This window comes from Coregonus lavaretus (genome assembly GCF_964263955.1).
Source record: "Coregonus lavaretus genome assembly, contig: HAP1_SCAFFOLD_621, whole genome shotgun sequence".
In the NCBI taxonomy this organism is placed as follows: Eukaryota; Metazoa; Chordata; class Actinopteri; order Salmoniformes; family Salmonidae; genus Coregonus; species Coregonus lavaretus.
The window spans coordinates 218,652-245,289 of NW_028159804.1; the positions used below are offsets into that span (position 1 = coordinate 218,652).

The following is a 26,638-nucleotide window of genomic DNA, read 5'->3' on the forward strand; positions in this document are numbered from 1 at the left end:
CCATCTCAATAGTCTACAATATCAACTACTTGGCTCCATCTCAATAGTCTACAGTATCAACTACATGGCTCCATCTCAATAGTCTACAATATCAACTACACTGAACAAAAATAAAACTTAACATGTAAAGTGTTGGTCCCATGTTTCATGAGCTGAAATAAAAAAATCCATACGCACAAAAATCTTATTTCTCTCAAATGTTGTGCACAAATCTGTTTACATCCTTGTTAGTGAGCATTTCTCCTTTGCCAATATAATCCATCCACCTGCCAGGTGTGGCATATCAAAGAAGCGGATTAAACAGCATGATCATTACACAGATGCACCTTGTGCTGGGGACAATAAAAGGCCACTTTAAAATGTCCAGTTTTGTCATACAACACAATGCCACAGATGTCTCAAGTTGAGGGAGCGTGCAATTGGCATGCTGACTGCAGGAATGTCCAACTGAGCTGTTGCCAGAGAATTTAATGTTCACTTCTCTACCATAAGCTGCCTCCAATGTCGTTTTAGAGAATTTGGCAGTATGTCCAACCGGCCTCACAAACGCAGACCACGTGTAAACAAACCAGCCCAGGACCTACACATCCGGCTTCTTCACCTGCGGGATCGTCTGAGGTGGGGGGCCTAATTAATTTATTTCAATTGACTGATTTCCTTATATGAACTGTAAAACTCAGTAAACTCTTTGAAATTGTTGTATTGGCTCCATCTCAATAGTCTACAATATCAACTACATGGCTCCATCTCAATTGTCTACAACAGGGCTCTCCAACCCTGTTCATGGAGAGCTACCGTCCTGTAGGTTTTCGCTCCAACCCCAGTTGTAACTAACATGATTCACCTTATCAACCAGCTAATTATTAGCACCAAGTGTGCTAGATTAGGGTTGGAGCGAAGACCTACAGGATGGTAGCTCTCCAGGAACTGAATTGGAAGTTTCCCATTGTTTTCTATGAGGACTTCTCAATTCATGAATAGAATTCCAATTTCATTCACTTCCTGAATTAAAAAACAGAACTGACCACAACCCTGGTTGAGATCCAACTCAAGTATGAAAGGTTAGAGGTCGCACCCTCACCTCTCCAGCACCAACATCCTGGTCTGCTTCCTCTTATTACACTTGCTGCAACGTGATTGGTGGGCCGCGTTGAGAGGGTGCCAATCAGAAACCACCTTGGTGAAAGTGGTGAGGGTCTTCTTACATCTGAAAGAAAAAAACATTTCATTGTAAATAAAGACACACACACACGCATACACCCTTTAGTCCAGTTGAGTCAGTCAGTTTTTCCCTTTATTTGTTTTATGCAAATTATTATCTAAAATGTCCTCCCTTTGTGTCAACATTACCTCGTTGTTGTTGCCATTCAAATGCCTAGTTAAACACAGAAAGACACAGCTTCCCATATGGTCTAGCGGTTAGGATTCCTGGTTTTCACCCAGGCGGCCCGGGTTCGACTCCCGGTATGGGAATGAGTCTTTTTGTTAGTAGTTTTCATCTCACTTAAATTATTATTAGAAGCTATCTAGACCGATTCAATTTCAATTCACACAGGAATATAGGGGATGGAGGTTTCAACAAATAATATCTGCTTTTTTTAAATTTATTTAACCTTATTTTAACCAGGTAAGCCAGTTGAGAACAAGTTCTCATTTACAACTGCGACCTGGCCAAGATAAAGCAAAGCAGTGCGATAAAAACAACAACAGAGTTACATATGGGGTAAAACAAAACATAAAGTCAAAAATACAACAGAAAAAATATATAGATACAGTGTGTGCAAATGTAGTAAGTTATGGAGGTAGGGCAATAAATAGGCCATAGTGCAAAATAATTACCATTTAGTATTGACACTGGAGTGATAGACGTGCAGAAGATGATGTGCAAATAGAGATACTGGGGTGCAAATGAGCAAAATAAATAACAATATGGGGATGAGGTAGTTGGGTGGGCTAATTTCAGATGGGCTGTGTACAGGTGCAGTGATCGGTAAACTGCTCTGACAACTGATGCTTAAAGTTAGTGAGGGAGATAAGGGTCTCCAGCTTCAGAGATTTTTGCAGTTCGTTCCAGTCATTGGCAGCAGAGAACTGGAAGGAATGGCGGCCAAAGGAGGTGTTGGCTTTGGGGATGACCAGTGAGATACACCTGCTGGAGCGCATGTACTTAGCCAAGTTCTTCAAAAGAAACCAACCGAAAACTACAGGAAGAATGAAATGAGTACATTTACATTTTAGTCATTTAGTAGACGCTCTTATCCAGAACAACTTACAGGCGCAATTAGGATTAAGTGTCTTGCTCAAGGGCACAGACAGATTTTTTTAACTTAGTCGGCTCAGGGATTCGAACCAGCAAACTTTCAGTTACTGGCCCAACGCTCTTAACCGCTAGGCTATCTGCCGCCCCAGTAAGTAGCGGATGGAGGTTTCAACAGACTAATCGTTACCCTTTTCACCGTCTGTATTGTAGCTACTGGGCCAAGTTCCTTGAAGATTCATAATTAGAACAATAGGTTCACAGTATTTTTTGCTCTTTGCACTGCTAAAATGTTGCCCAATACCTGCTTCACTGTCTATACTGGTAAACTTATACCGGGCCAAGTTTCTCAAAGAGCCATAATACGACCAATCACGAAACTAGGAGGAAGGAATTAGGTGAGTAAACGTTTGTTTTCATTCATGACTCATTTTCCTATTCTTTCCTCTTCCTCTGGGCACAAGACTGGGCACTCCTCCAGTAGTACAGAACAATCACCACATTGATATATTAATTTCACTTCTCTTTCCTTCTCTCCCTTTTTCTCTCATTCCCTCTCTTTTCTCTTACTCCCTCTCTTTTCTCTCATTCCCATGCCTATCCCAGCAGCACGTTGTGCCTCAGGATATGTCGGATGCTGTTACAAGCCATGTCTACTGAAGGTAGAGAGAGCGAGAGAGGACAAGATGCTTATAAACCTGCTCTCTCACCTGATTGACCATTAGGTTAATATGACCTTGTGGTCCTCTGTAGCTCAGCTGGTAGAGCACGGCGCTTGTAACGCCAAGGTAGTGGGTTCGATCCCCGGGACCACCCATACACAAAAATGTATGCACGCATGACTGTAAGTCGCTTTGGATAAAAGCGTCTGCTAAATGGCATATTATATTATATTATATATTATAGTCTACAGTATTGACCATTAGGTTAATATGACCTAGTCTACAGTATTGACCATTAGGTTAATATGACCTAGTCTACAGTATTGACCATTAGGTTAATATGACCTAGTCTACAGTATTGACCATTAGGTTAATATGACCTAGTCTACAGTATTGACCATTAGGTTAATATGACCTAGTCTACAGTATTGACCATTAGGTTAATATGACCTAGTCTACAGTATTGACCATTAGGTTAATATGACAGAGTATACAGCAGGACTGCCCAACCCAGTTCCTGGAGAGCTACCGTCCTGTAGGTTTTTACTCCAACCCTAATCTAGCACACCTGATTCTAATAATTAGCAGGTTGATAAGATGAATAAGGTTAGTAACATCTGGGGTTGGAGCGAAAACCTACAGGAGGGTAGCTCTCCAGGAACAGGGTTGGAGTTAAAACCTACAGGAGGATAGCTCTCCAGGAACAGGGTTGGAGTTAAAACCTACAGGAGGGTAGCTCTCCAGGAACAGGGTTGGAGTTAAAACCTACAGGAGGGTAGCTCTCCAGGAACAGGGTTGGAGTTAAAACCTACAGGAGGATAGCTCTCCAGGAACAGGGTTGGAGCGAACACCTACAGGAGGGTAGCTCTCCAGGAACAGGGTTGGAGTTAAAACCTACAGGAGGGTAGCTCTCCAGGAACAGGGTTGGAGCGAACACCTACAGGAGGGTAGCTCTCCAGGAACAGGGTTGGAGTTAAAACCTACAGGAGGGTAGCTCTCCAGGAACAGGGTTGGAGCGAACACCTACAGGAGGGTAGCTCTCCAGGAACAGGGTTGGAGTTAAAACCTACAGGAGGGTAGCTCTCCAGGAACAGGGTTGGAGTTAAAACCTACAGGAGGGTAGATCTCCAGGAACAGGGTTGGAGCGAACACCTACAGGAGGGTAGCTCTCCAGGAACAGGGTTGGAGCGAACACCTACAGGAGGGTAGCTCTCCAGGAACAGGGTTGGAGTTAAAACCTACAGGAGGGTAGCTCTCCAGGAACAGGGTTGGAGTTAAAACCTACAGGAGGGTAGCTCTCCAGGAACAGGGTTGGAGTTAAAACCTACAGGAGGGTAGCTCTCCAGGAACAGGGTTGGAGCGAACACCTACAGGAGGGTAGCTCTCCAGGAACAGGGTTGGGCAACCCTGGTCTACAGTATTGCTGTAGGACTACCAGAGGCTTCTTATGAAAACTAAAGAACGTTGGAAACAGTCAAACACAGAACTTCTAAGATAACGACTAATAATGATATTGATCACTAAATCACTGATAGACAGATGAAGATTCTCCATGAGAGATGGAGATTCTCCATTGAAAGTGCTTCTTAGTCCAAGACTAGGTTATATCTATGTCCAGAAACCTGACCCTAAAAGTTAAAAGGTGGCTCTTACTTGGTGGCTTGTTGACAAGTTGTTGAGATACACTCAACCTGCCACTTATAGACCTTTATGATATATCCCTGATAGATACATTAAAATAGTGTAAAACAGACATTTACATTTACATTTTAGTCATTTAGCAGACGCTCTTATCCAGAGCGACTTACAGTTAGTGAATACATATTTTTTTATACTGGCCCCCCGTGGGAATCGAACCCACAACCCTGGCGTTGCAAACGCCATGCTCTATCAACTGAGCTACATCCCGGCCGGCCATTCCCTCCCCTAACCTGGACGACGCTGGGCCAATTGTGCGCCGCCCATGAGTCTCCCGGTCGCGGCCGGCTGCGACAGAGCCTGGATTCGAACCAGGATCTCTAGTGACACAGTTAGCACTGCGATGCAGTGCCTTAGACCACTGCGCCACTCAGGAGTAAGGAGATAGTTACTTGGTGTTGGTGGCGTGCTGGCAGGTTGTTGAGATACACTCAAACTGCCACTCATATGCTTGCTGGAAAAGAGGCTCGGCCCATGAGTCAGCCCTGAGGAGGAGAGGCAGGGCGAACACCGGCGTCTCATTCTGACCTGCAGGAGAGGAGACAAAACAGCAGGGGGCAGGGTGAGGTCAGGGCTAAAAAAAATCAGGGTCAGCTCACTAAAAGTCAAATCAGGTCAATTTGGAATCAATGGTTGAATGTTTGTGTTAGTTCTGAATTTAAGAGACAGTTGAGATGCTGGAATATTTAATATTTGTGTATATATATATATATATATATATATATATATATATATATATATATATATATATATATACACATATACATATATACACACATACATACACATACACATACACACACACAAATATATATACATATATATATATATATATATATATATATATATATACAGTGGGGAAAACAATTATTTAGTCAGCCACCAATTGTGCAAATTCTCCCACTTAAAAATATGAGAGGCCTGTAATTTTCATCATAGGTACACGTCAACTATGACAGACAAAATGAGAAAATAAAATCCAGAAAATCACATTGTAGGATTTGTAATGAATTTATTTGCAAATTATGGTGGAAAATAAGTATTTGGTCAATAACAAAAGTTTCTCAATACTTTGTTATATACCCTTTGTTGGCAATGACACAGGTCAAACGTTTTCTGTAAGTCTTCACAAGGTTTTCACACACTGTTGCTGGTATTTTGGCCCATTCCTCCATGCAGATCTCCGCAAAATGATGCTCAGTAGTGTGTGTGGCCTCCACGTGCCTGTATGACCTCCCTACAACGCCTGGGCATGCTCCTGATGAGGTGGCGGATGGTCTCCTTAGGGATCTCCTCCCAGACCTGGACTAAAGTCTGTGGTGCAATGTGGCGTTGATGGATGGAGCGAGACATGATGTCCCAGATGTGCTCAATTGGATTCAGGTCTGGGGAATGGGCGAGCCAGTCCATAGCATCAATGCCTTCCTCTTGCAGGAACTGCTGACACACTCCAGCCACATGAGGTCTAGAATTGTCTTGCATTAGGAGGAACCCAGGGCCAACCGCACCAGCATATGGTCTCACAAGGGGTCTGTGGATCTCATCTCGGTACCTAATGGCAGTCAGGCTACCTCTGGCAAGCACATGCGGCCCCCCAAAGAAATGCCACCCCACACCATGACTGACCCACCGCCAAACCGGTCATGCTGGAGGATGTTGCAGGCAGCAGAACGTTCTCCACGGCGTCTCCAGACTGTCACGTCTGTCACGCGCTCAGTGTGAACCTGCTTTCATCTGTGAAGAGCACAGGGCGCCAGTGGCGAATTTGCCAATCTTGGTGTTCTCTGGCAAATGCCAAACGTCCTGCACGGTGTTGGGCTGTAAGCACAACCCCCACCTGTGGACGTCGGGCCCTCATACCACCCTCATGGAGTCTGTTTCTGACCGTTTGAGCAGACACATGCACATTTGTGGCCTGCTGGAGGTCATTTTGCAGGGCTCTGGCAGTGCTCCTCCTGCTCCTCCTTGCACAAAGGCGGAGGTAGCGGTCCTGCTGCTGGGTTGTTGCCCTCCTACGGCCTCCTCCACGTCTCCTGATGTACTGGCCTGTCTCCTGGTAGCGCCTCCATGCTCTGGACACTATGCTGACAGACACAGCATACCTTCTTGCCACAGCTCGCATTGATGTGCCATCCTGGATGAGCTGCACTACCTGAGCCACTTGTGTGGGTTGTAGACTCCGTCTCATGCTACCACTAGAGCGAAAGCACCGCCAGCATTCAAAAGTGACCAAAACATCAACCAGGAAGCATAGGAACTGAGAAGTGGTCTGTGGTCACCACCTGAAGAACAACTTCTTTATTGGGGGTATCTTGCTAATTGCCTATAATTTCCACCTGTTGTCTATTCCATTTGCACAACAGCATGTGACATTTATTGTCAATCAGTGTTGCTCCCTAAGTGGACAGTTTGATTTCACTGAAGTGTGATTGACTTGGAGTTACATTGTGTTGTTTAAGTGTTCCCTTTATTTTTTTGAGCAGTGTATATATATTTCCCTTTATTACCTTCCAACCCCACCATCCCTTCCCTAATTGGAGTAAACTAGTGAACAACAATGCTTAGGCCTCTACTTCATGCTTATACATACTATATACATTTTATGGACACAGTCAATAAATATATTTTGTTTGCTTTTACTCCTGAACTTCCTCCGATCATTTTCATGATGTCCATCTGGTATGCTTCGATATGCCATATCTTTCTAACAGTGCTCTTTCACAAAAGCTCACAATATATAACCTATATATTTATTATGGACACAGCATGTCTTACACTAGTTATCTTGTTATTAGTCCCATCCTTCAGCTCCATTCAAGACCTCCCATCTATCTCTGAACACCATCCATATTGGATTTCTATTTGCCATATATTTTTTTAACTGTACTGTGATGTTTTACAAAAGTTCTGAACCTTTCTATTCTCATTGTTTCTACAGTTTGTGAATTGAAAATATTTTTTTTTGCTAAAAGTATTATATTATTGATCGATTGACTATGACTTTTCAGATCACCCAGTAGTGCTATCTGCAGGGTCAGCGCCATGCAAATATTGCAATCCTTCAGCCATTCCCGGACCTGTTTCCAGAAACAAGCTACAAATGGACAGTAACAAAACAAATGATCTAATGATTCTGTCTCTTCACAGCCAAATCTGCAGAGCTGGGAAGGTTGTATACCCCATACAAATAACATTCTATTGGTAGCGAGAATTTGTTATAAGAATTTAAATTGAAAAATTCTAAGTTTTGAATCCGGCGTTGTTTTACGTAACAGTTCATAAACACTATGCCATGGAATTGGTACGTCAAAAATCTCTTCCCAACTAATTTGCAATCTATATGGGACGGCTGTCAATCTTTTGGTCCTTAAATTAAACTGGAAAACTTTATCACAATTTTCTTTAACCAATTATGTTCTTTAATGCAAGGCCGACAGACAAGTTCCTTACTTTTTCCTCCTTCCACTTTCCTCTTCCATTTTTGCGGTAACGCTGCAATTATTTGGTTGTAATTTTGGGTAGAGCAGACATTTCCATATGTTTTTGTTAGCTGCACGTGCGACATAACTCCACCATTCCTACCGATAATATCATTTACGAAGATTACTTCTTTTTTTTTATCTAAAAAAAAATATTTTTTTAAAATCAATTAGTATATTTGAGTTTAACCACAATATTTGTTGCAATATTTGTTCTGTCATTTCTGGAGGATTAAATTGAAATTGCAACCAACTTTCTATGACTTGTTTTAGAAATAGTGATATTTGGAAGATGATTTCCTTTTCAAATACCTGAAAGTGAGGGGTTGTAATCTGAATTAAGGGAAAAGGTCCCTTCTTGAACATTGGTTGAGACAATCTTACTAGTTTGCTAGAGAACCAGTTCGGATTTAAGTATAATTTTTGTATGACTGAAGCTTTTAGTGATAGGTCTAATGCTTTAATATTTAATAATTTCTGTCCTCCTAATTCATATTCATTATATAAATAGGCCCGTTTAATTTTGTCTGGCTTGCCATTCCAAATAAAATGGAATATTTTTTTCTCATATAATTTAAAAATGTTCGGTAGGCGTAGGCAAGACCATAAGCAAATAGGTAAACTGGGATAATACTAAAGAGTTAATCAGGGTGGTTTTTCCACAAATTGACAGGCACCCACCTTTCCATGGTAGCAAGATCTTATCTATTTTTGCTAAATTTCTATTTTATTTTTTTGGAGTGAGATCATTTATTTCATTTGGGATATGTATTCCGAGTATATCCACATCACCATCTGACCATTTTATTGGTAAACTACATGGTAATGTAAATTTTTTATTTTTTTGTGATCCAATATGTAATATAGTACATTTATCATAATTTGGTTGTAATCCAGAGAGGTTAGAAAATGTATCTAGATCCTCTATGAGGCTGTGGAGGGATTCAAGCTGTGGATTTAAAAGAAAACATGAATCATCAGCGTACAATGACACCTTTGTTTTTAAGCCCTGGATTTCTAATCCCTTGATATTATTGTTGGATCTGATTTTAATAGCTAACATCTCGATAGCAATAATAAATAGATATGCCGATAGTGGACAACCTTGTTTCACTCCTCTTGACAGTTTAAAACTTTCTGAAAAATAGCCATTATTTACTATTTTACACCTAGAGTTACTATACATGATTTTAACCCAATTTATAAGAGATTGTCCAAAATTGAAATGCTCCAGCCATTTATATATAAACCCCAGTCGTACTTTATCAAATGCCTTTTCGAAGTTTACTTTGAATAGTAGGCCTGGTTTCACAGATTTTTCATAGTGTCCTATTGTTTCCAGTACTGCCTTATATTATCTCCAATGTATCGCCCATGTAATAACCTGTCTGATTAGAATGAATAATGTCCGACAATACTTTTTTAATTCTATGCGCTATACATTTTGCTAGAATTTTTGCATCACAACACTGAAGTGTAAGGGGCCGCCAATTTTTTATATGGACTGGATCTTTATATTTTCCACTTGTATCCTGTATCAGTAATAATGAAATCAGACCTTCTTCTTGAGTGTCAGATAATCTACCATTTACATAGGAGTGGTTAAAACATGCTAATAGCGGTCCTCTAAGTATATCAAAAAAGGTTTGGTATACTTCGACTGGTATGCCATCCAACCCTGGAGTTTTCCCGGACTTAAAGTCTTTAATTGCTTCCAGAAGTTCCTCCTCTGTAATTTCCCCTTTACATGAGTCTTTCTGTAGGGCTGTTCATTTTACATTATCAATAGAAAATAAATCTCTACAATTTGCTTCAGTTAGAGGAGATGGAGGCGACTGAAACGAAAACATATACTTAAAATACTTTGTTTCCTCCTTCAAAATATAATTTGGTGAATCATGGGTGACTCCGTCATTTGAAACCAGTTTCAAGAAATTATTTTTGGTAGCATTCCTATGTTGAAGATTAAAAAAGAATTTGGTGCATTTTTCCCCATATTCCATCCAGTTTGCTTTATTTTTATAATATATTACACTTGATCTTTCTTGAATAAGTTTCTCCTTTTCTTTTTGTTTTTCCTCTAATTTATTCTGAGCCTCTATGTTACAGTTTTTATTGCTATCTATCTGTTCTGTTAGACCTTCTATTTCCTTTGTTAGTATGGACTCTTTTGACCTAAATTGCTTTTGTTTTCGAGATGAGTACTGAATTGCATGGCCTCTAAAAAGGCACATTTAAAGGTGTCCCATACAATAAGGGGATTTGCTGTACCTATGTTATGTTGGAAAAAATCAGTTATAAATTCCTCTGTCCTAGTTAAAAACAAGTTATCATCCAATAGGCTTTGATTAAATTACCAATATCCTCGCCCACGTGGAAATTCAGTAAGAGTAATGTATTTGCCAATTATATGATGGTCCGACCGCATTCTGTCCCCTATCAACACTTTTTAAACTTTTGGTGCCAACGACAATGACATAAGAAAGAAGTCAAGACAACTAGCTTGATTGAGTCTCCGCCATGTATACCGTGGGGAGAACAAGTATTTGATACACTGCTGATTTTGCAGGTTTTCCTACTTACAAAGCATGTGGAGGTCTGTAATTTTTATCATAGGTACACTTCAACTGTGAGAGAAGGAATCAAAAAAATCCAGAAAATCACATTGCATGATTTTTAAGTAATTCATTTGCATTTTAATGCATGACATAAGTATTTGATACATCAGAAAAGCAGAACTTAATATTTGGTACAGAAACCTTTGTTTGTAATTACAGAGATCATACGTTTCCTCTAGGTCTTGACCAGGTTTGCACACACTGCAACAGGGATTTTGGCCCACTCCTCCATACAGACCTTCTCCAGATCCTTCAGGTTTCGGGGCTGTCGCTGGGCAATACGGACTTTCAGCTCCCTACAAAGATTTTCTATTGGGTTCAGGTCTGGAGACTGGCTAGGGCACTCAAGGATCTTGAGATGCTTCTTACGGAGCCACTCCTTAGTTGCCCTGGCTGTGTGTTTCGGGTCGTTTTCATGCTGGAAGACCCAGCCACAACCCATCTTCAATGCTCTTACTGAGGGAAGGAGGTTGTTGGCCAAGATCTCACGATACATGGCCCCATCCATCCTCCCCTCAATACGGTGCAGTCGTCCTGTCCCCTTTGCAGAAAAGCATCCCCAAAGAATGATGTTTCCACCTCCATGCTTCACGGTTGGGATGGTGTTCTTGGGGTTGTACTCATCCTTCTTCCTACAAACACGGCGAGTGGAGTTTAGACCAAAAAGCTCTATTTTTGTCTCATCAGACCACATGACCTTCTCCCATTCCTCCTCTGGATCATCCAGATGGTCATTGGCAAACTTCAGACGGGCTTGGACATGCGCTGGCTTGAGCAGGGGGACCTTGCGTGCGCTGCAGGATTTTAATCCATGACGGCGTAATGTGTTACTAATGGTTTTCTTTGAGACTGTGGTCCCAGCTCTCTTCAGGTCATTGACCAGGTCCTGCCGTGTTGTTCTGGTCTGATCCCTCACCTTCCTCATGATCATTGATGCCCCACGAGGTGAGATCTTGCATGGAGCCCCAGACCGAGGGGGATTGACCGTCATCTTGAACTTCTTCCATTTTCTAATAATTGCGCCAACAGTTGTTGCCTTCTCACCAAGCTGCTTGCCTATTGTCCTGTAGCCCATCCCAGCCTTGTGCAGGTCTACAATTTTATCGCTGATGTCCTTACACAGCTCTCTGGTCTTGGCCATTGTGGAGAGGTTGGAGTCTGATTGAGTGGGTGGACAGGTGTCTTTTATACAGGTAACGAGTTCAAACAGGAGCAGTTAATACAGGTAATGAGTGGAGAACAGGAGGGCTTCTTAAAGAAAAATGAACAGGTCTGTGAGAGCCGGAATTCTTACTGGTTGGTAGGTGATCAAATACTTATGTCATGCAATAAAATGCAAATTAATTACTTAAAAATCATATGTGATTTTCTGGATTTTTGTTATAGATTCCGTCTCTCACAGTTTAAGTGTACCTATGATAAAAATTACAGACCTCTACATGCTTTGTAAGTAGGAAAACCTGCAAAATCAGCAGTGTATCAAATACTTGTCTCCCCACTGTATCTCACTAAATCAGGATATTTAAGCCACCATATAACTACTAGTTCTAATGTATCCATGACATTCACGATTTCCTTAAGAGCATGAGGGTGATAGTTTGTAGTGTGATTTCCTTTACGGTCCAATGAGCTATTTAATACAGTATTATAATCTCCCACCATAATAATAGAGTCTTGTATTGCTTGCAGGGTTGATAATTTATTATATATTTTGTCAAAGAAGTGTGGATCATCATTATTTGGTCCGTGAAAGGTTAATGAGGCATATTTGTTTATGGTCCAATAACATATTTAAAATAATCCATCTACCTTGCATATCTGTTTGGACAATTTGCACATTCGGATCGAAATTACTGTTAATTAATATCATCACCCCTTTTGAGTTTCTTAGCCCATGGGAGAAGTATATTTCGCCCCCCCATTCCTTTTTCCATGCAACTTCATCTTGAATTGTTGAATGGGTTTCCTGTAAACAATAGATATTATATTCCTTCTCTTTGAGCCATGTAAATATTGTTCTTTTGTTATTATCTGCTAAGCCATTACAATTACAACTGGCTATACTTATTTCAGTACATACCATAATGAGATACACGTTTCAAATCTATTTGTCATTATATATGTTTGTAAATTTACCAATAGAAAATACCATAGTGATTGAGTGTCCATATCACTATACCATGATATTTGCAATGTTACTAATTAACCCTCCAATTGTTCTCCACCAATTCCCCCGCTAAAACCACTCCCCATCCCAAGTTGGGCCGTCATCCCAGTGATCAGTATACCACCCCTGTCCCCCCGGATCCCTATGCCCCCGAGAGGCCAGGACCCATCCATCGAAAACATCACATAGTGCCACCCACAAAACAGAAGCAGGTCAACCGCCAAAAGCATTTCCAATGCTCTCACCTCAATATATTTACATAGCTATTTAAAAAAACATCTATTCAAATATCTTGCATATCTTATTTTCCATCATTATCAATTAATGTGCGTAAAAATGTCGGCAGTTCATGCGTAGGATTTTAACCTATAACCAGAATTGCCATTGTATTACATTACATTTTTAACAAGCAACTACCACTTCAGCAAACAACCACTGCGATGCGATTCGAAAAATAAGTATTTGGTCAATAACAAAAGTTTCTCAATACTTTGTTATATACCCTTTGTTGGCAATGACACAGGTCAAACGTTTTCTGTAAGTCTTCACAAGGTTTTCACACACTGTTGCTGGTATTTTTGGCCCATTCCTTCATGCAGATCTCCTCTAGAGAAGTGATGTTTTGGGGCTGTCGCTGGGCAACACGGACTTTCAACTCCCTCCAAAGATTTTCTATGGGGTTGAGATCTGGAGACTGGCTAGGCCACTCCAGGACCTTGAAATGCTTCTTACGAAGCCACTCCTTCGTTGACCGGGCGGTGTGTTTGGGATCATTGTCATGCTGAAAGACCCAGCCACGTTTCATCTTCAATGCCCTTGCTGATGGAAGGTTTTCACTCAAAATCTCACGATACATGGCCCCATTCATTCTTTCCTTTACACGGATCAGTCGTCCTGGTCCCTTTGCAGAAAAACAGCCCCAAAGCATGATGTTTCCACCCCCATGCTTCACAGTAGGTATGGTGTTCTTTGGATGCAACTCAGCATTCTTTGTCCTCCAAACACGACGAGTTGAGTTTTTACCAAAAAGTTATATTTTGGTTTCATCTGACCATATGACATTCTCCCAATCCTCTTCTGGATCATCCAAATGCACTCTAGCAAACTTCAGACGGGCCTGGACATGTACTGGCTTAAGCAGGGGGACACGTCTGGCACTGCAGGATTTGAGTCCCTGGCGGCGTAGTGTGTTACTGATGGTAGGCTTTGTTACTTTGGTCCCAGCTCTCTGCAGGTCATTCACTAGGTCCCCCTGTGTGGTTCTGGGATTTTTGCTCACCGTTCTTGTGATCATCTTGACCCCAAGGGTGAGATCTTGCGTGGAGCCCCAGATCGAGGGAGATTATCAGTGGTCTTGTATGTCTTCCATTTCCTAATAATTGCTCCCACAGTTGATTTCTTCAAACCAAGCTGCTTACCTATTGCAGATTCAGTCTTCCCAGCCTGGTGCAGGTCTACAATTTTGTTTCTGTTGTCCTTTGACAGCTCTTTGGTCTTGGCCATAGTGGAGTTTGGAGTGTGACTGAGGTTGTGGACAGGTGTCGTTTATACTGATAACAAGTTCAAACAGGTGCCATTAATACAGGTAACGAGTGGAGGACAGAGGAGCCTCTTAAAGAAGAAGTTACAGGTCTGTGAGAGCCAGAAATCTTGCTTGTTTGTAGGTGACCAAATACTTATTTTCCACCATAATTTGCAAATAAATTCATTAAAAATCCTACAATGTGATTTTCTGGAAAAAAAATTCTCAATTTGTCTGTCATAGTTGACGTGTACCTATGATGAAAATTACAGGCCTCTCTCATCTTTTTAAGTGGGAGAACTTGCACAATTGGTGGCTGACTAAATACTTTTTTTCCCCACTGTATGTGTGTGACCTAATGGTTAGGAGAGCAGTTTGAAAGTGGAAAACTACAGCCTGCCTACAGAGAGGAGGGATGTTTGTATGACGTATGAGTATAAAAGATGGACTCTGAAATTGTGATGGCAGAATTCTCAATGAATAAAGATCTCTGACTATGCAGATCGGAACTCTGTCCGTTACTTAAATCCCAAAAGACTTACAACCTTTTGGGAGACGCACAGAGACACTGAAATAGTTTGTTTAATAATTCACATAACAACAGCGCAGCGGAGGTAGCATGTCACTTCAAAAGCACTAAATGGTCTCAGAGTCTCAGCATTTTAACTTTGTTTGTGGTATTGAGCGATTTAAGCAGAACTCTATATAATTCCAATGCAAGAACCCCCACAAACTGTGCCACCTCAACGATTTCAACTGCCCCCTTAGTCACTTTATCCTGGCGCCGGGTCTGGAGGGAAGCAGCTGAGTAGACTAATGGCTGGTTAGGGGATGTGGCTGGCTGCTCACAGTTGTTACACGTGATATTATTGGATGAAGCACTCATTCTGATATGACATATCTAACATCACACTCTGAACTCTGATATTCTATTTGTAGGACGCATTCTGTTCAGTCATTCATTTCGATATGAGAAACGTACACCATTATTCACTGGTAATGTTAGCTTGCCAGCTTAGATGCTAACATAGCTAGCTAGTTAACGTTAATAACTTTGTGTGTGATAGTTTGCGCTATTGAAACATACATGCAACTACAGTATAATTTGCTTCTTATCAAACATAAAATCACAGCATTATTTTGAACACAGGTTGCTTACCTCGAGTTGCATTCCAAATTTCCCAGTCAGGAAAAAAAAGTTTGTTGCGTGGAGCGCGTGACGACACAGCCGCCAGAGAAAGTTAACTTTAGTGAGCACACAGTGGGACAATCTCAATTGCATACTCCTCGCGCCCTCTCTCCTCAAAACCCATTGGATGAGAAAGCCAGAGGTCCCTCCCCTCTGACCTTCTCCTCCAACGGGTTTTGAGGAGGCGGCGAGGAGAGAGGACGCGATGAGTATGTAATTGAGATTCTCCCAGGGAGAAGGTCTGTTCACGCCTCTCTTTTATAGCTCAATATGGGTTTGATTCTCGGGACCACCCATACATAAAATGTTGCATGACTGTAAGTCGCTTTGGATAGTGTCTGATAAATGGCATATACTGTAATGTACACAGTATACAAAGTCTCAAGAACACCTGCTCTTTCCATGGCACAGACTGACCAGGTGAAAGCTATGATCCCTTATTGATGTCACTTGTTAAATCTACTTCAAAATCAGGGTATATGAAGGGGAGGAGACAGGTTAAAGAAGGATTTTTAAGCCTAGAGACAATTGAGACATGGATTGTGTACATGTGCCATTCAGATTAAAGAAGGATTTTTAAGCCTCGAGACAATTGAGACATGGATTGTGTACATGTGCCATTCAGAAGGTGAATGGGCAAGACAAAATATTTAGGTGCCTTTGAGCGGGGTATGGTAGTAGGTGCCAGGCGCACAGGTTTGCGTCAAGAACTGCAACGCTTCTGGGTTTTTCCTGCTCAACAGTTTCCTGTGTGTATCAAGAATGGTCCCACCACACAAAGGACATCCAGACAACTAGACACAACTGTGGGAAGCATTGGAGTCAACATGGGCCAGCATCCCTGTGGAACACTTGACACAATGTTGAGTCCATGCCCTGACGAATTGAGACTGTTCTGAGGTCAAAAGGTATTAGGAAGGTGTTTCTAATGTTTGGTACACTCAAACTGTTCGCTGCTCTGGCACCCCAATGGTGGAACAAGCTCCCTCACGATGCTAGGACAGCAGAGTCACTCACCACCTTCCCGAGACACTTGAAACCCCACCTCTTTAAGGAATACCTGGGATAGGATAAAGTAATCCTTCTACCCCCCCTTACCCCACCCCCAAAAAAACATATTGTAAAGTGTTTATCCCACTGGCTATAAGGTGAATGCACCAATTTGTAAGTCGCTCTGGATAAGAGCGTCTGCTAAATGACGTAAATGTAAAATGTTTGGTACACTCAGTTCTTGACACAAACCGGTGCGCCTGGCACCTACTACCATACCCCGTTCAAAGGCACTTAAATATTTTGTCTTGCCCATTCACCCTCTGAATGGCACACATACACAATCCATGTCTCAATTGTCTCAAGGCTTAAAAATCCTTCTTTAACCTGTCTCCCCCCCTTCATCTACACTGATTTGAAGTGGATTTAACAGGTGACATCAATAAGGGATCATAGACTGACCAGGTGAAAGCTATGTCATGGAAAGAGCAGGTGTTCTTAATGTTTTGTACACTCAGTGTATATTATTATATACGACTTTATTATACAGTGCCTTCAGAAAGTAGTCACACCCCTAGACTTTTCCCACATTTTGTTGTGTTACAGCCTGAATTTAAAATGGATTCAATTGAGATTTTTGGTCACTGGCCTACACACAATACGCCCAATATTAGGTTATTCAAAGTTCTTACAAATTAATTAAAAGCTGAAATGTCAACAAGTCAATTAGTATTCAACCCCAATAACGTTCAAATCTGCGTCTGCTAAATGACTAAAATGTAAATGTAAAGCGTATTCCAAAACATGCATCCTGTTTGCAACAAGGAACTAAAGCAATAGTGCAAATAATGTGGCAAAGCAAGTAACTTTTTTTTTCAAGCATAGTGGTGGCTGCATCATGTTATGGGTATGCTTGTAACCATTAAGGACTGGGATGTTTTTCAGGATAAAAAAGAAACGGAATGGAGCTAAGCACAGGCATAATCATAGAGGAAAACCTAGTTCAGTCTCCTTTCCACCAGACACTGGGAGACAAATTCACCTTTCAGCAGGACAATAACCTAAAACACAAGGCCAAATCTACGTTAGAGTTGCTTACCAAAAAGACAGTGAATGTTCCTGAGTGGCCGAGTTCCAGTTTTGACTTAAATCGCCTTGAAAATCTATGGCAAGAACTGAAAATGGTTGTCGAACAATGATCAACAACCTATTTGACAGAACTCAAATAATTTTTAAAAGAATAAAATGGGCAAATGTTGCACAATCCAGGTTTGGAAAGCTCTTAAGAGACTTACCCAGAAAGACTTACAGCTGTAATCACTGCCACAGGTGCTTCTATATAGTATTAACTCAGGGGGTGTGAATACTTATGTCAATGAAATATTTCTGTATTTAATTTAATACATTTGCACAGAAAAAAAATTGAATTCAGGCTGTAACAATTTTTTGGGGAGTAAGTCAAGGGGTATGAATACTTTCTGAAGGCACTGTATATTACTTTAGACTAAGTAGATAAGATAAGGTCACGTGAACAAAAAGCCCAAATTGCACGAGTCATTTTGCAGATGCTCTTATCCGGAGCTTTCACACGTTTGTTGATCTATGAACTGCCGAGAGCCATCACCCAACGCCCTCTATGATTTCCCAGACAGGTTCTTACCCAGTTTGCATTTCAGTAGAGGCTCCAGCAGTTTAAAGATGGACATCCTGGCGGTCTGCATCTCCGTCTGGACCCTCTGTAACACCGCAGAGGGCACTCTGACTACTCCGTCTGGAGAGAGATGAGAGGGAGAGAAACACACAGGTGTAAACATGGCATTCTGGCAGCACAAAAACACATGTTTTTTTTACTTCTTTGGAAAGTGAAAGGCAGTCCAAAGTCAAATTGAGTTCTGTATTTAGGATTGGGAAATAGATCAAAACACAAGAAACTCTGCTGAAGGCAGCTTGGTTAAACCCCCCCTAGAGTCGATGTCCACACCCCCGTGGAAATCTAATTAGCATTTTTTTTATCCCATACAAATCCATCAGTTTAAGCTAGAGATATATTTTGTTGTTGCATTGGATGAGTCTCAATCCACCGCATCCGCCGATGTCGCACTTCCGTATCTGTGAAAATAGGTGACAGAGCTAGAGTGGTGATTGGCAGACCATGAGACATCACGAAAATTGGTCTTCTCACAAAATGAGACTCAGGAAGACGATGTTCTCCATTTTGCTCTAGGACCTCCACAGGCGTCTTGGGACTCGTCTGAAATCGGTACAGTCAATCTGCCAACTTCTGTCTGTAGCATTCGAACAGCTTGGATTACACACTAATATGATCCATCTGTGGAAAGGTGAGACTCTCACGAACATGTACGTTGTTTTGCTCTAGGACGCCCACAGGCCTCAGGAGACTTGTCTGAAGGTCCCCCGGTACCAGTTGAAAAAATGCATGGAAGTTTACACTACCAGTCAAAAGTTTGGACACACCTACTCATTCAAGGGTTTTTCTCTATTTTTACATTGTAGAATAATAGTGAAGACATCAAAACTATGAAATAACACATATGGAATCATGTAGTAACCAAAAAAGTGTAAAATCAAAATACATGTTATATATTTGAGATTCTTCAAATAGCCACCCTTTGCCTTGATGACAGCTTTGCACACTCTCTGCATTCTCTCAACCAGATTCATGAGGTAGTCACCTTGAATGCATTTCAATTAACAGGTGTGCCTTCTTAAAAGTCAATTTGTGGAATTCCTTTCCTTCTTAATGCGTTTGAGCCAATCAGTTGTGTTGTGACAAGGTAGGGGGGTTATACAGAAGATAGCCCTATTTGGTAAAAGACCAAGTCCATATTATGGCAAGAACAGCTCAAATAAGCAAAGAGGAACGACAGTCCATCATTACTGTAAGACATGAAGGTCAGTCAGTGCGGAACATTTCCAGAACTTTTCTTCAAGTGCAGTCGCAAAAACAATCAAGCGCTATGATGAAACTGGCTCTCATGAGGTCAACCACAGGAATGGAAGACCCAGAGTTACCTCTGCTGCAGAGGATAAGTTCATTAGAGTTACCAGCCTCAGAAATTGCAGCACAAATAAATGCTACACAGAGTTCAAGTAACAGACACATCTCAACATCAACTGTTCAGAGGGGACTGTGTGAATCAGGCCTTCATGGTCGAATTGCTGCAAAGAAACCACTACTAAAGGACACCAATAAGAAGAAGACACCTGCTTGGGCCAAGAAACATGAGCAATGGACATTAGACCGGTATAATGTGTCCTTTGGTCTGGAGTCCAAATTGGAGATTATTGGTTCCAACCGCCGTGTCTTTGTGAGACGTGGTGTGGGTGAACGGATGATCTCCACATGTGTATTTCCCACCGTGAAGCATGGAGGTGTTATGGTGTGGGGGTGCTTTGCTGATGACACTGTCTGTGATTTATTTAGAATTCAAGGCACACTTAACCAGCATGGCTACCACAGCATTCTGCAACGATACGCCATCCCATCTGGTTTGGGCTTAGTGGGACTATCATTTGTTTTTCAACAGGACAATGACCCAAGACACCTCCAGGCTGGGTAAGGGCTATTTTACCAAGAAGGAAAGTGATGGAGTGCTGAATCAGATGACCTGGCCTCCACAATCCCCCGACCTCAACCCAATTGAGATGGTTTAGGATGAGTCGGACGGCAGAGTGAAGGAAAAGCAGCCAACAAGTGCTCAGCATATGTGGGAACTCCTTCAAGACTGTTGGAAAAGCATTCCAGGTGAAGCTGGTTGAGAGAATGCCAAGAGTGTGGAAAGCTGTCATCAAGGCAAAGGGTGGCTATTTGAAGAATCTCAAATATAACATATATTTTGATTTGTTTAACACTTTTTTGGTTACTACATGATTCCATATGTGTTATTTCATAGTTTTGATGTCTTCACTGTTATTCTACAATGTCGAAAATAGTAAAAATAAAGAAAAGCGCTGGAATGAGTATGTGTTTCCAAACTTTTGACTGGTACTGTATATGGTGACTGTTTAGTGCCTAAAATAAGGGGTTAAATCCATGTTAAAAAATAAAAATAAATAAATCCTGATCTATATCTCTCAGATATAGGACAGACACTTCAGAACAAACTTCCTTAGGATTTTTTTGGGGAATCTATTGTTTGTTCCATGTATTGAATCTTTTATTCAATGCGTTTGTTTTAGTCTAATAGCAGTAAAAAAATGTATACTTCAAGGGGTCTTAGAATTCTAACTCAAATAGCTAAATGGTCCTTGGTATGACCTTCTTAAAACAATTCCATATAGCTTAGTAGAACACGGCTACATTCATTCCCATTCCAAATAGATATTCAGCTCTTAGCTGCCAATGTTCTACATCAATTCAAATAAACCTTACTAAATAGATAAGTCCACCCACCTGCGTCAGTGTGTTGGTAGGCTGTAATGAGACCACAGGCCCGGTCATATCTCTCACACAGGTCCCAGACAGGTTGACCTACAGTGGGCCTCTTGGTGGGTCGTCTGTCCCTCAGGGTGCGACAGTGGACCAGCGCTACCAGCAAGGTGTCCAGCCAACACAGACTGTTCTCATTCCTCCAGAACAGGTGAGGCCCGGGAACCGGGACCAACTCCCCAGTCAAGATAACTTCCGGGTCAAAGTGGGGACCCACTTCCTGCGTGTATTTAATAATAGGAGTCTTTCTCGGCCGGCCCATTTTCTTTTTCAGCGGTGGTGCCACGACTTCCACTTCCTCCGTGACGCTTCCTTCCTGTTCCGTTTCCATGGTTGCGTCAGTCATCTCGTCCTCGCTACTGATTAGTTGCCGGGCGTTCTGAGCTCTTCTTCTAGCTCTGATAGGACCAGCATCTTCATCATCATCATCCCCCACAACATGAACTTCAACAGGCACTTTGCTCTGACTGAGGTCCACACTACAGGGCCTACACATCACCTCTGGTGGGCACTCTTCCTCCTCTTCCTCGTCAAAGACAGGCAGATCCTCCTCTCCGTACTCATCATCCACCTGCTCCTCGTCTTTCTCTGAGGCAGGGACAGCCTCCAAGGCCACAAGTGTAACCACTTCTTCCTCCTCCTCCTCCATTAAACACTCCTCTTCCTCACCTTTCTCTAAGACAGAGAGACCCTTGTTAATGCCAGGTGAAGCCTCCTCTAAGACGGTCAGAGCTTCCTGCAACACGAGGACAGCTTCCATGGCAGGTGTCCCCACCTTCTCGGGTGCAGACACACCATCCTCGGGTGCAGACACAGTCCTTTGTAAGGGAGGGTTAACCTTCTGATGTGCTGGTGTAGCTTCCCCTGGGGCAGTCAGAGCCTCTAGGAGAGAGACTGTGTCCTGTAAGGGAGGGTTAACCTTCTGATGTGCTGGTGTAACTTCCACTAAGGCAGCCTTGGCCAACGGTTTCTCTGGGGCAGACGTTGAGGCAGAAACGGCCACGTGTAAGGGAGGTGAAATCTTCTCATGGACAGAAATGGCTACCTGCGGGGCAGATAAAGTCTTCTCTAGGGCAAATACAGCCTCCTCTAAGGTAGAGATAATCTTAACCACCTTTGGTGCACCTTCAGTCTCTACGGTAGGCTCTACAACAGAAACGGCCACCTGTAAGACCGGTACAGTCTTCTCTTGGAGAGGCAAACCCTTGTCTAAGGTAGGTGTACCCTCCTCTGGGAGAAAGACACCATCTTCTTCCTCTTCTAGGACTTCCTGGTTCATTTCTTCTGGCATCGACCAACCAGAATCCTTGTGGTATCCGTTGGCCCCTCCCCTCTCAGTCTCAGGAAGTGGGTGTTTGAGGGTTTTATCCACCACATCCATGTCGGTGTGTTCTGACTGGCTGATTCTTTCCTTCTGTACTGCACGCTTCTTCCCATTAAAGCACTCTTCTCCCCCATTGAGTTTGTTGGCGATGCTGCTGACTGATAGAGCTCCACTCTGTGATACGGCCTCCTCTGCCACTTCTGAATCCACCGATCGTGCACGTTTGGGGGAAGGTACAGGGTCTCCGTTCTCCAACCCGCAGGGGCTCTTCCTCTTGTTCCCCGTCTGAGTTCGGAGTAGAGGGGGTACGAGGCTGTCCAGGACATCCTCCAAAGGCCTGGAGACCAGGGGAAACAGGCACTGTAGGGTAGAGGGGGAGAGGTTACTCTGATGCATTTGTTTATTTAAAACAGGCAAGTCAATTCTTAATTAAAAAGGATGGCCTGGCAAGAGGCGTGGTTGAATTAAGAAATAATTATGGGCAACTGTCTGGGAAGTTCAAACTTCACATTGACTTCATATTGTTTCTTGACCCTACTACTTGTATTCACTCTTGCATTGAATGACAACACTACAGGACAACACTCACACTATAAAGTAGCAGAGTGAAAGGATACTTTAGCACAGTTTCTGACTGCATTTACTACCGACAGTAACACAGAATTCAGCCATAATACTGCCACTATGCCGGACAACAAAGCAAACCCAGACACAGGACACAGTTTCTTTAGGAAACTACTAAAACTAGTGTCTTGTTCAGAGGTTTCTTTAGGAAACTAAAACTAGTGTCTTGTTCAGAGGTTTATTTAGGAAACTACTAAAACTGGTGTCTTGTTCAGAGGTTAATTTAGGAAACTAAAACTAGTGTCTTGTTCAGAGGTTTATTTAGGAAACTACTAAAACTAGTGTCTTGTTCAGAGGTTTCTTTAGGAAACTACTAAAACTGGTGTCTTGTTCAGAGGTTTCTTTAGGAAACTACTACAACTGGTGTCTTGTTCAGACAGTTTAGGATTCACTCATTGATCCTGCTTTGTGAAATACCCCACTGTTTTTGTTGACGTTGTGCTGATTGTGTGCGCACATCTGTGTGTGTGTGTGTGTGTGTGTGTGTAAGTGAGTGAGTGAGCGCATGTGTGTGTTTTAACGATACCCTACCTGTGGGTCAGTGCAGAGAGTGATGAACTCCTGGAAGTTGATCCTGTAGGAGCGCAGGGCCTGAGTCTGTCCTTTAGCAGCACACCATGGACAGGTCTCCAACAAAGCTGAGCGCTCCTGGATCTGCAGGGACCAATCACAAAATATGTTAATACCCTGATAGATATCAGTAGGGGAGGGCAACCTGGTCAACCACATACAGTAATTACACAGAGTATTGTACAGTATCATTGAGTAAAGTTGAGTACAATAGAGTATCACCAGTATCGTGATACTCGTTAGTATCTTGGCAAGAAGACAAAACATGAAGCATATTTAACTTCTTTAGGAAGACAGCCCTAATGTTGTAAACAAACATTATGTTGTCATCCAGAGTCACATTTATTTATTTTTCAAGCTATAGCACACAATATTTTACATACAGCAGGTTTTTAAAGGCCCAAAGAGTATAGTCTGCTTCGTGTTTTCATTTAATGCATGGGAAAATATATCCCGATACTTGCATCGTCAAAATATAATTTAGTGCCATCACAGAGTATCGTACACGGTATCATTTAGAATCAGAGAGTATCTCAATGTCAGAATGAAAAATGTATGCACTCACTAACTAAGTCGCTCTGGATAAGAACATCTGCTAAATGACTAAAATGTAAAATATAGTACACTGGAGTATCAGATTAGAGTACACAGTATCATTGATTTTTTTAGTGTATCTCAAGATATCGTTTAGTACAGTGGAGTATCAATCCAGTCGATATGAGAATAATTTTTAAGTTGAGCATTGTACCAGGCAGCATGTCAATCAATCTAACCCTCAAAAACACCCACACACAACAGATCAAAACCTTCCGCCTTTTGAAACCAAAGTTTCAGTTTCTTTGTTTTGTTGAGTTTGTCTTTTTTTAAACTTTGATTTTGGATACAAGAGGATTCTGCCTGCCCAATCAGACAGCATCTCTCTGACCCAAAATAGCTTTGCACAAGTGACAGTAAGTGAGAGGAAGACAATACGAGTTCAACTGACTTTTTCCCAATACCCCGCTAGCGGGCCAAGGGCCCCCAAACCAGTGCCTTCGCCACTCATCACAGGCAAATCACTGCTGTTCCTTGTTGTTGTTGTTGTGTCCTGTGCTGTCAGTGTCCGGCGCCATTCACTACACATTACCATATCACTGTGAACACCCAGTCTCACCACCTCAGCATGGTAGGCTATGAGGGAGGGAAGGGGACAACAAAAACAAAGCAGAATATGTTAGGTACAGTGAGTAGTGTATATCTAAAGAAGAAGAAGAAGACAGTCAGAGAATGAACCCATATCAGCCAATGGAACGCCAGCCTACTGACAAGACACCTGCGATTGACTACCATATTTATTCAGATGTGCACACTATTGACTACACAGCCCTATTCTAGCCAGCAGAACTGAATATTAATATAGCTAAGCATTCTCTTTCAGGGGTAGAATACATGGTTACATGATTAAATATATAAAATACATACTTATAAATTAAGTATTTACCTAGTTCAACCAGTATCTGTGCGTTAGGGACCTCTAAAGCCCAGAATGCTCCGATTCAAACTCAAATTCACCAGCTCTGCAAGAGTTAAAATAGACGTTATAATAATGATAAGCCAATGAGAAGTTATTTTGGTTCTTAGAGTTTTATAGTTGTACTGTTGTTCATGCTTAATCGGGACCAATTGATTTACACAGATATTTTACGGACGATTGATAGTCACAGGATATACAAAATAAGTATTTGAGCTAATATTTTTATTGGACCTATTTATTTAGACCTTTTTTTGAAGGCCGTAACGGGAGTAAATCAAGATAGTTTCTCAGCGAAATTCAATTAACGTATTGTGACATTATAACGCTCGCAGAGCTGGTGAATGAGAACTTCCTAGGCGTTAGTTAACTTTAATCAAAGATAACAATTGTCACGCAGACAGACGCCACATTGGCAAAGTACACGCAGCAAAACGTTGGCATTACGTTTGGATATCTAACGTTTGCTAATGGCTAAACGTTACCTACACCCATAATCATGTCCGAAACATAGTTGATATGACCATGCAGGGAATAGGATTTAATGTTGCTGTGATAGCTAGCTACCTTATGAAACTAACACAGAAAAATAGTAACGTTAGCTATAACGTGGTGGTTAATGCTAGCTTGTTAGCAATGCCATGCTATTGAGCGAGTAGTTAGAGAAAACGCTAGACCTCAAACCTTGCTATTATTTTACCCTACCTCGGTAAAGAGCTTATTCTATCAAATTTAGAGTTGAATATGATCACAATAATCCATCTGAAGTTAATTCATTCATCAACTCCGGTCGGCGGTGTGTTTCCATGTGCACCGCTCTTTCGGGGTCGAAACGTTGTGTTTCCGGTTGGGGGCTAGTTGCCGTTTCCACTAGATAGCTCCGACACAAAGTCAAAATTGGTTTTATCGTAAGAATTCATGAAAACTAAAATGAGCATTTAGGTCTTGAGATTTTTTTGGTCTTTTTAGGCCTAAGGTTTGCAGTGGGTTTAGGGTTAGGTTGAAAATCAGATTTTAAGAAGATAAATTGTAGAAATGGGCGGGGTTTATGACTTTGTGTCTGTGGTAGCTAGTGACAATCGCTTTGCGCCGGTTACATAGTTAACTTTACCTTCCCTTCGAACGGAGAAAAAGGCGTTGGTGTACCACCTCCCACAGGCCACACAATGTATAACACCTTATTGGCTAGACTGGTCATAGAGAATGATAGAGGACTCTAATGGCCAAAAAGGCTTCATTTGCATTGGCGACGCCATTGAGGACATCCACCATTTTAATATAGTCAACTGGGTGGGACTTCCAACTTCATTGGCTGATCCATGTCCAACCGGGGCATCAGAAGGGATCAGCTAATCGTGAAAAATAAAATGGACTTCTTCAAAATGGAGATTGTCTCAATGGCGTTGCCCATGCTGTCACAGACTCTATAATTGCACAGACACAAAGATGAGTCCTCTATCTATCTCTATGAGACTGGTACATTTTGATTCAGATCAAGAAGAACATCAGATTCACATAGCTGCCTGCAACACACAGACATTGTGGAGTCGAGCTCTGAAAAATAGATGTTCAGCTAGC

The 26,638-nt window shown here is 41.9% G+C and overlaps 1 protein-coding gene across 2 annotated transcripts in view; it reads right to left on the reverse strand.

The window, feature by feature from the left end:
* The window catches only part of LOC311122425 (uncharacterized protein), a 36,325-nt gene extending 10,441 nt beyond the window's left edge, over positions 1-25,884 (reverse strand). The window contains exons 1-7 of one of the 2 annotated variants that reach the window (XM_084196782.1): positions 25,766-25,884; positions 24,536-24,720; positions 23,512-23,634; positions 20,997-22,716; positions 18,243-18,353; positions 5,010-5,145; positions 1,082-1,207 (exon numbers count right to left, since the gene is read on the reverse strand). In XM_084196782.1, the coding sequence (XP_084052908.1) occupies positions 1,082-1,207; positions 5,010-5,145; positions 18,243-18,353; positions 20,997-22,716; positions 23,512-23,634; positions 24,536-24,679 (2,360 nt within the window). In that variant the 5' untranslated portion in view covers positions 24,680-24,720; positions 25,766-25,884. The other variant, XM_084196781.1, reaches the window with a different exon arrangement.
* Positions 25,885-26,638: the final 754 nt, after the last annotated feature.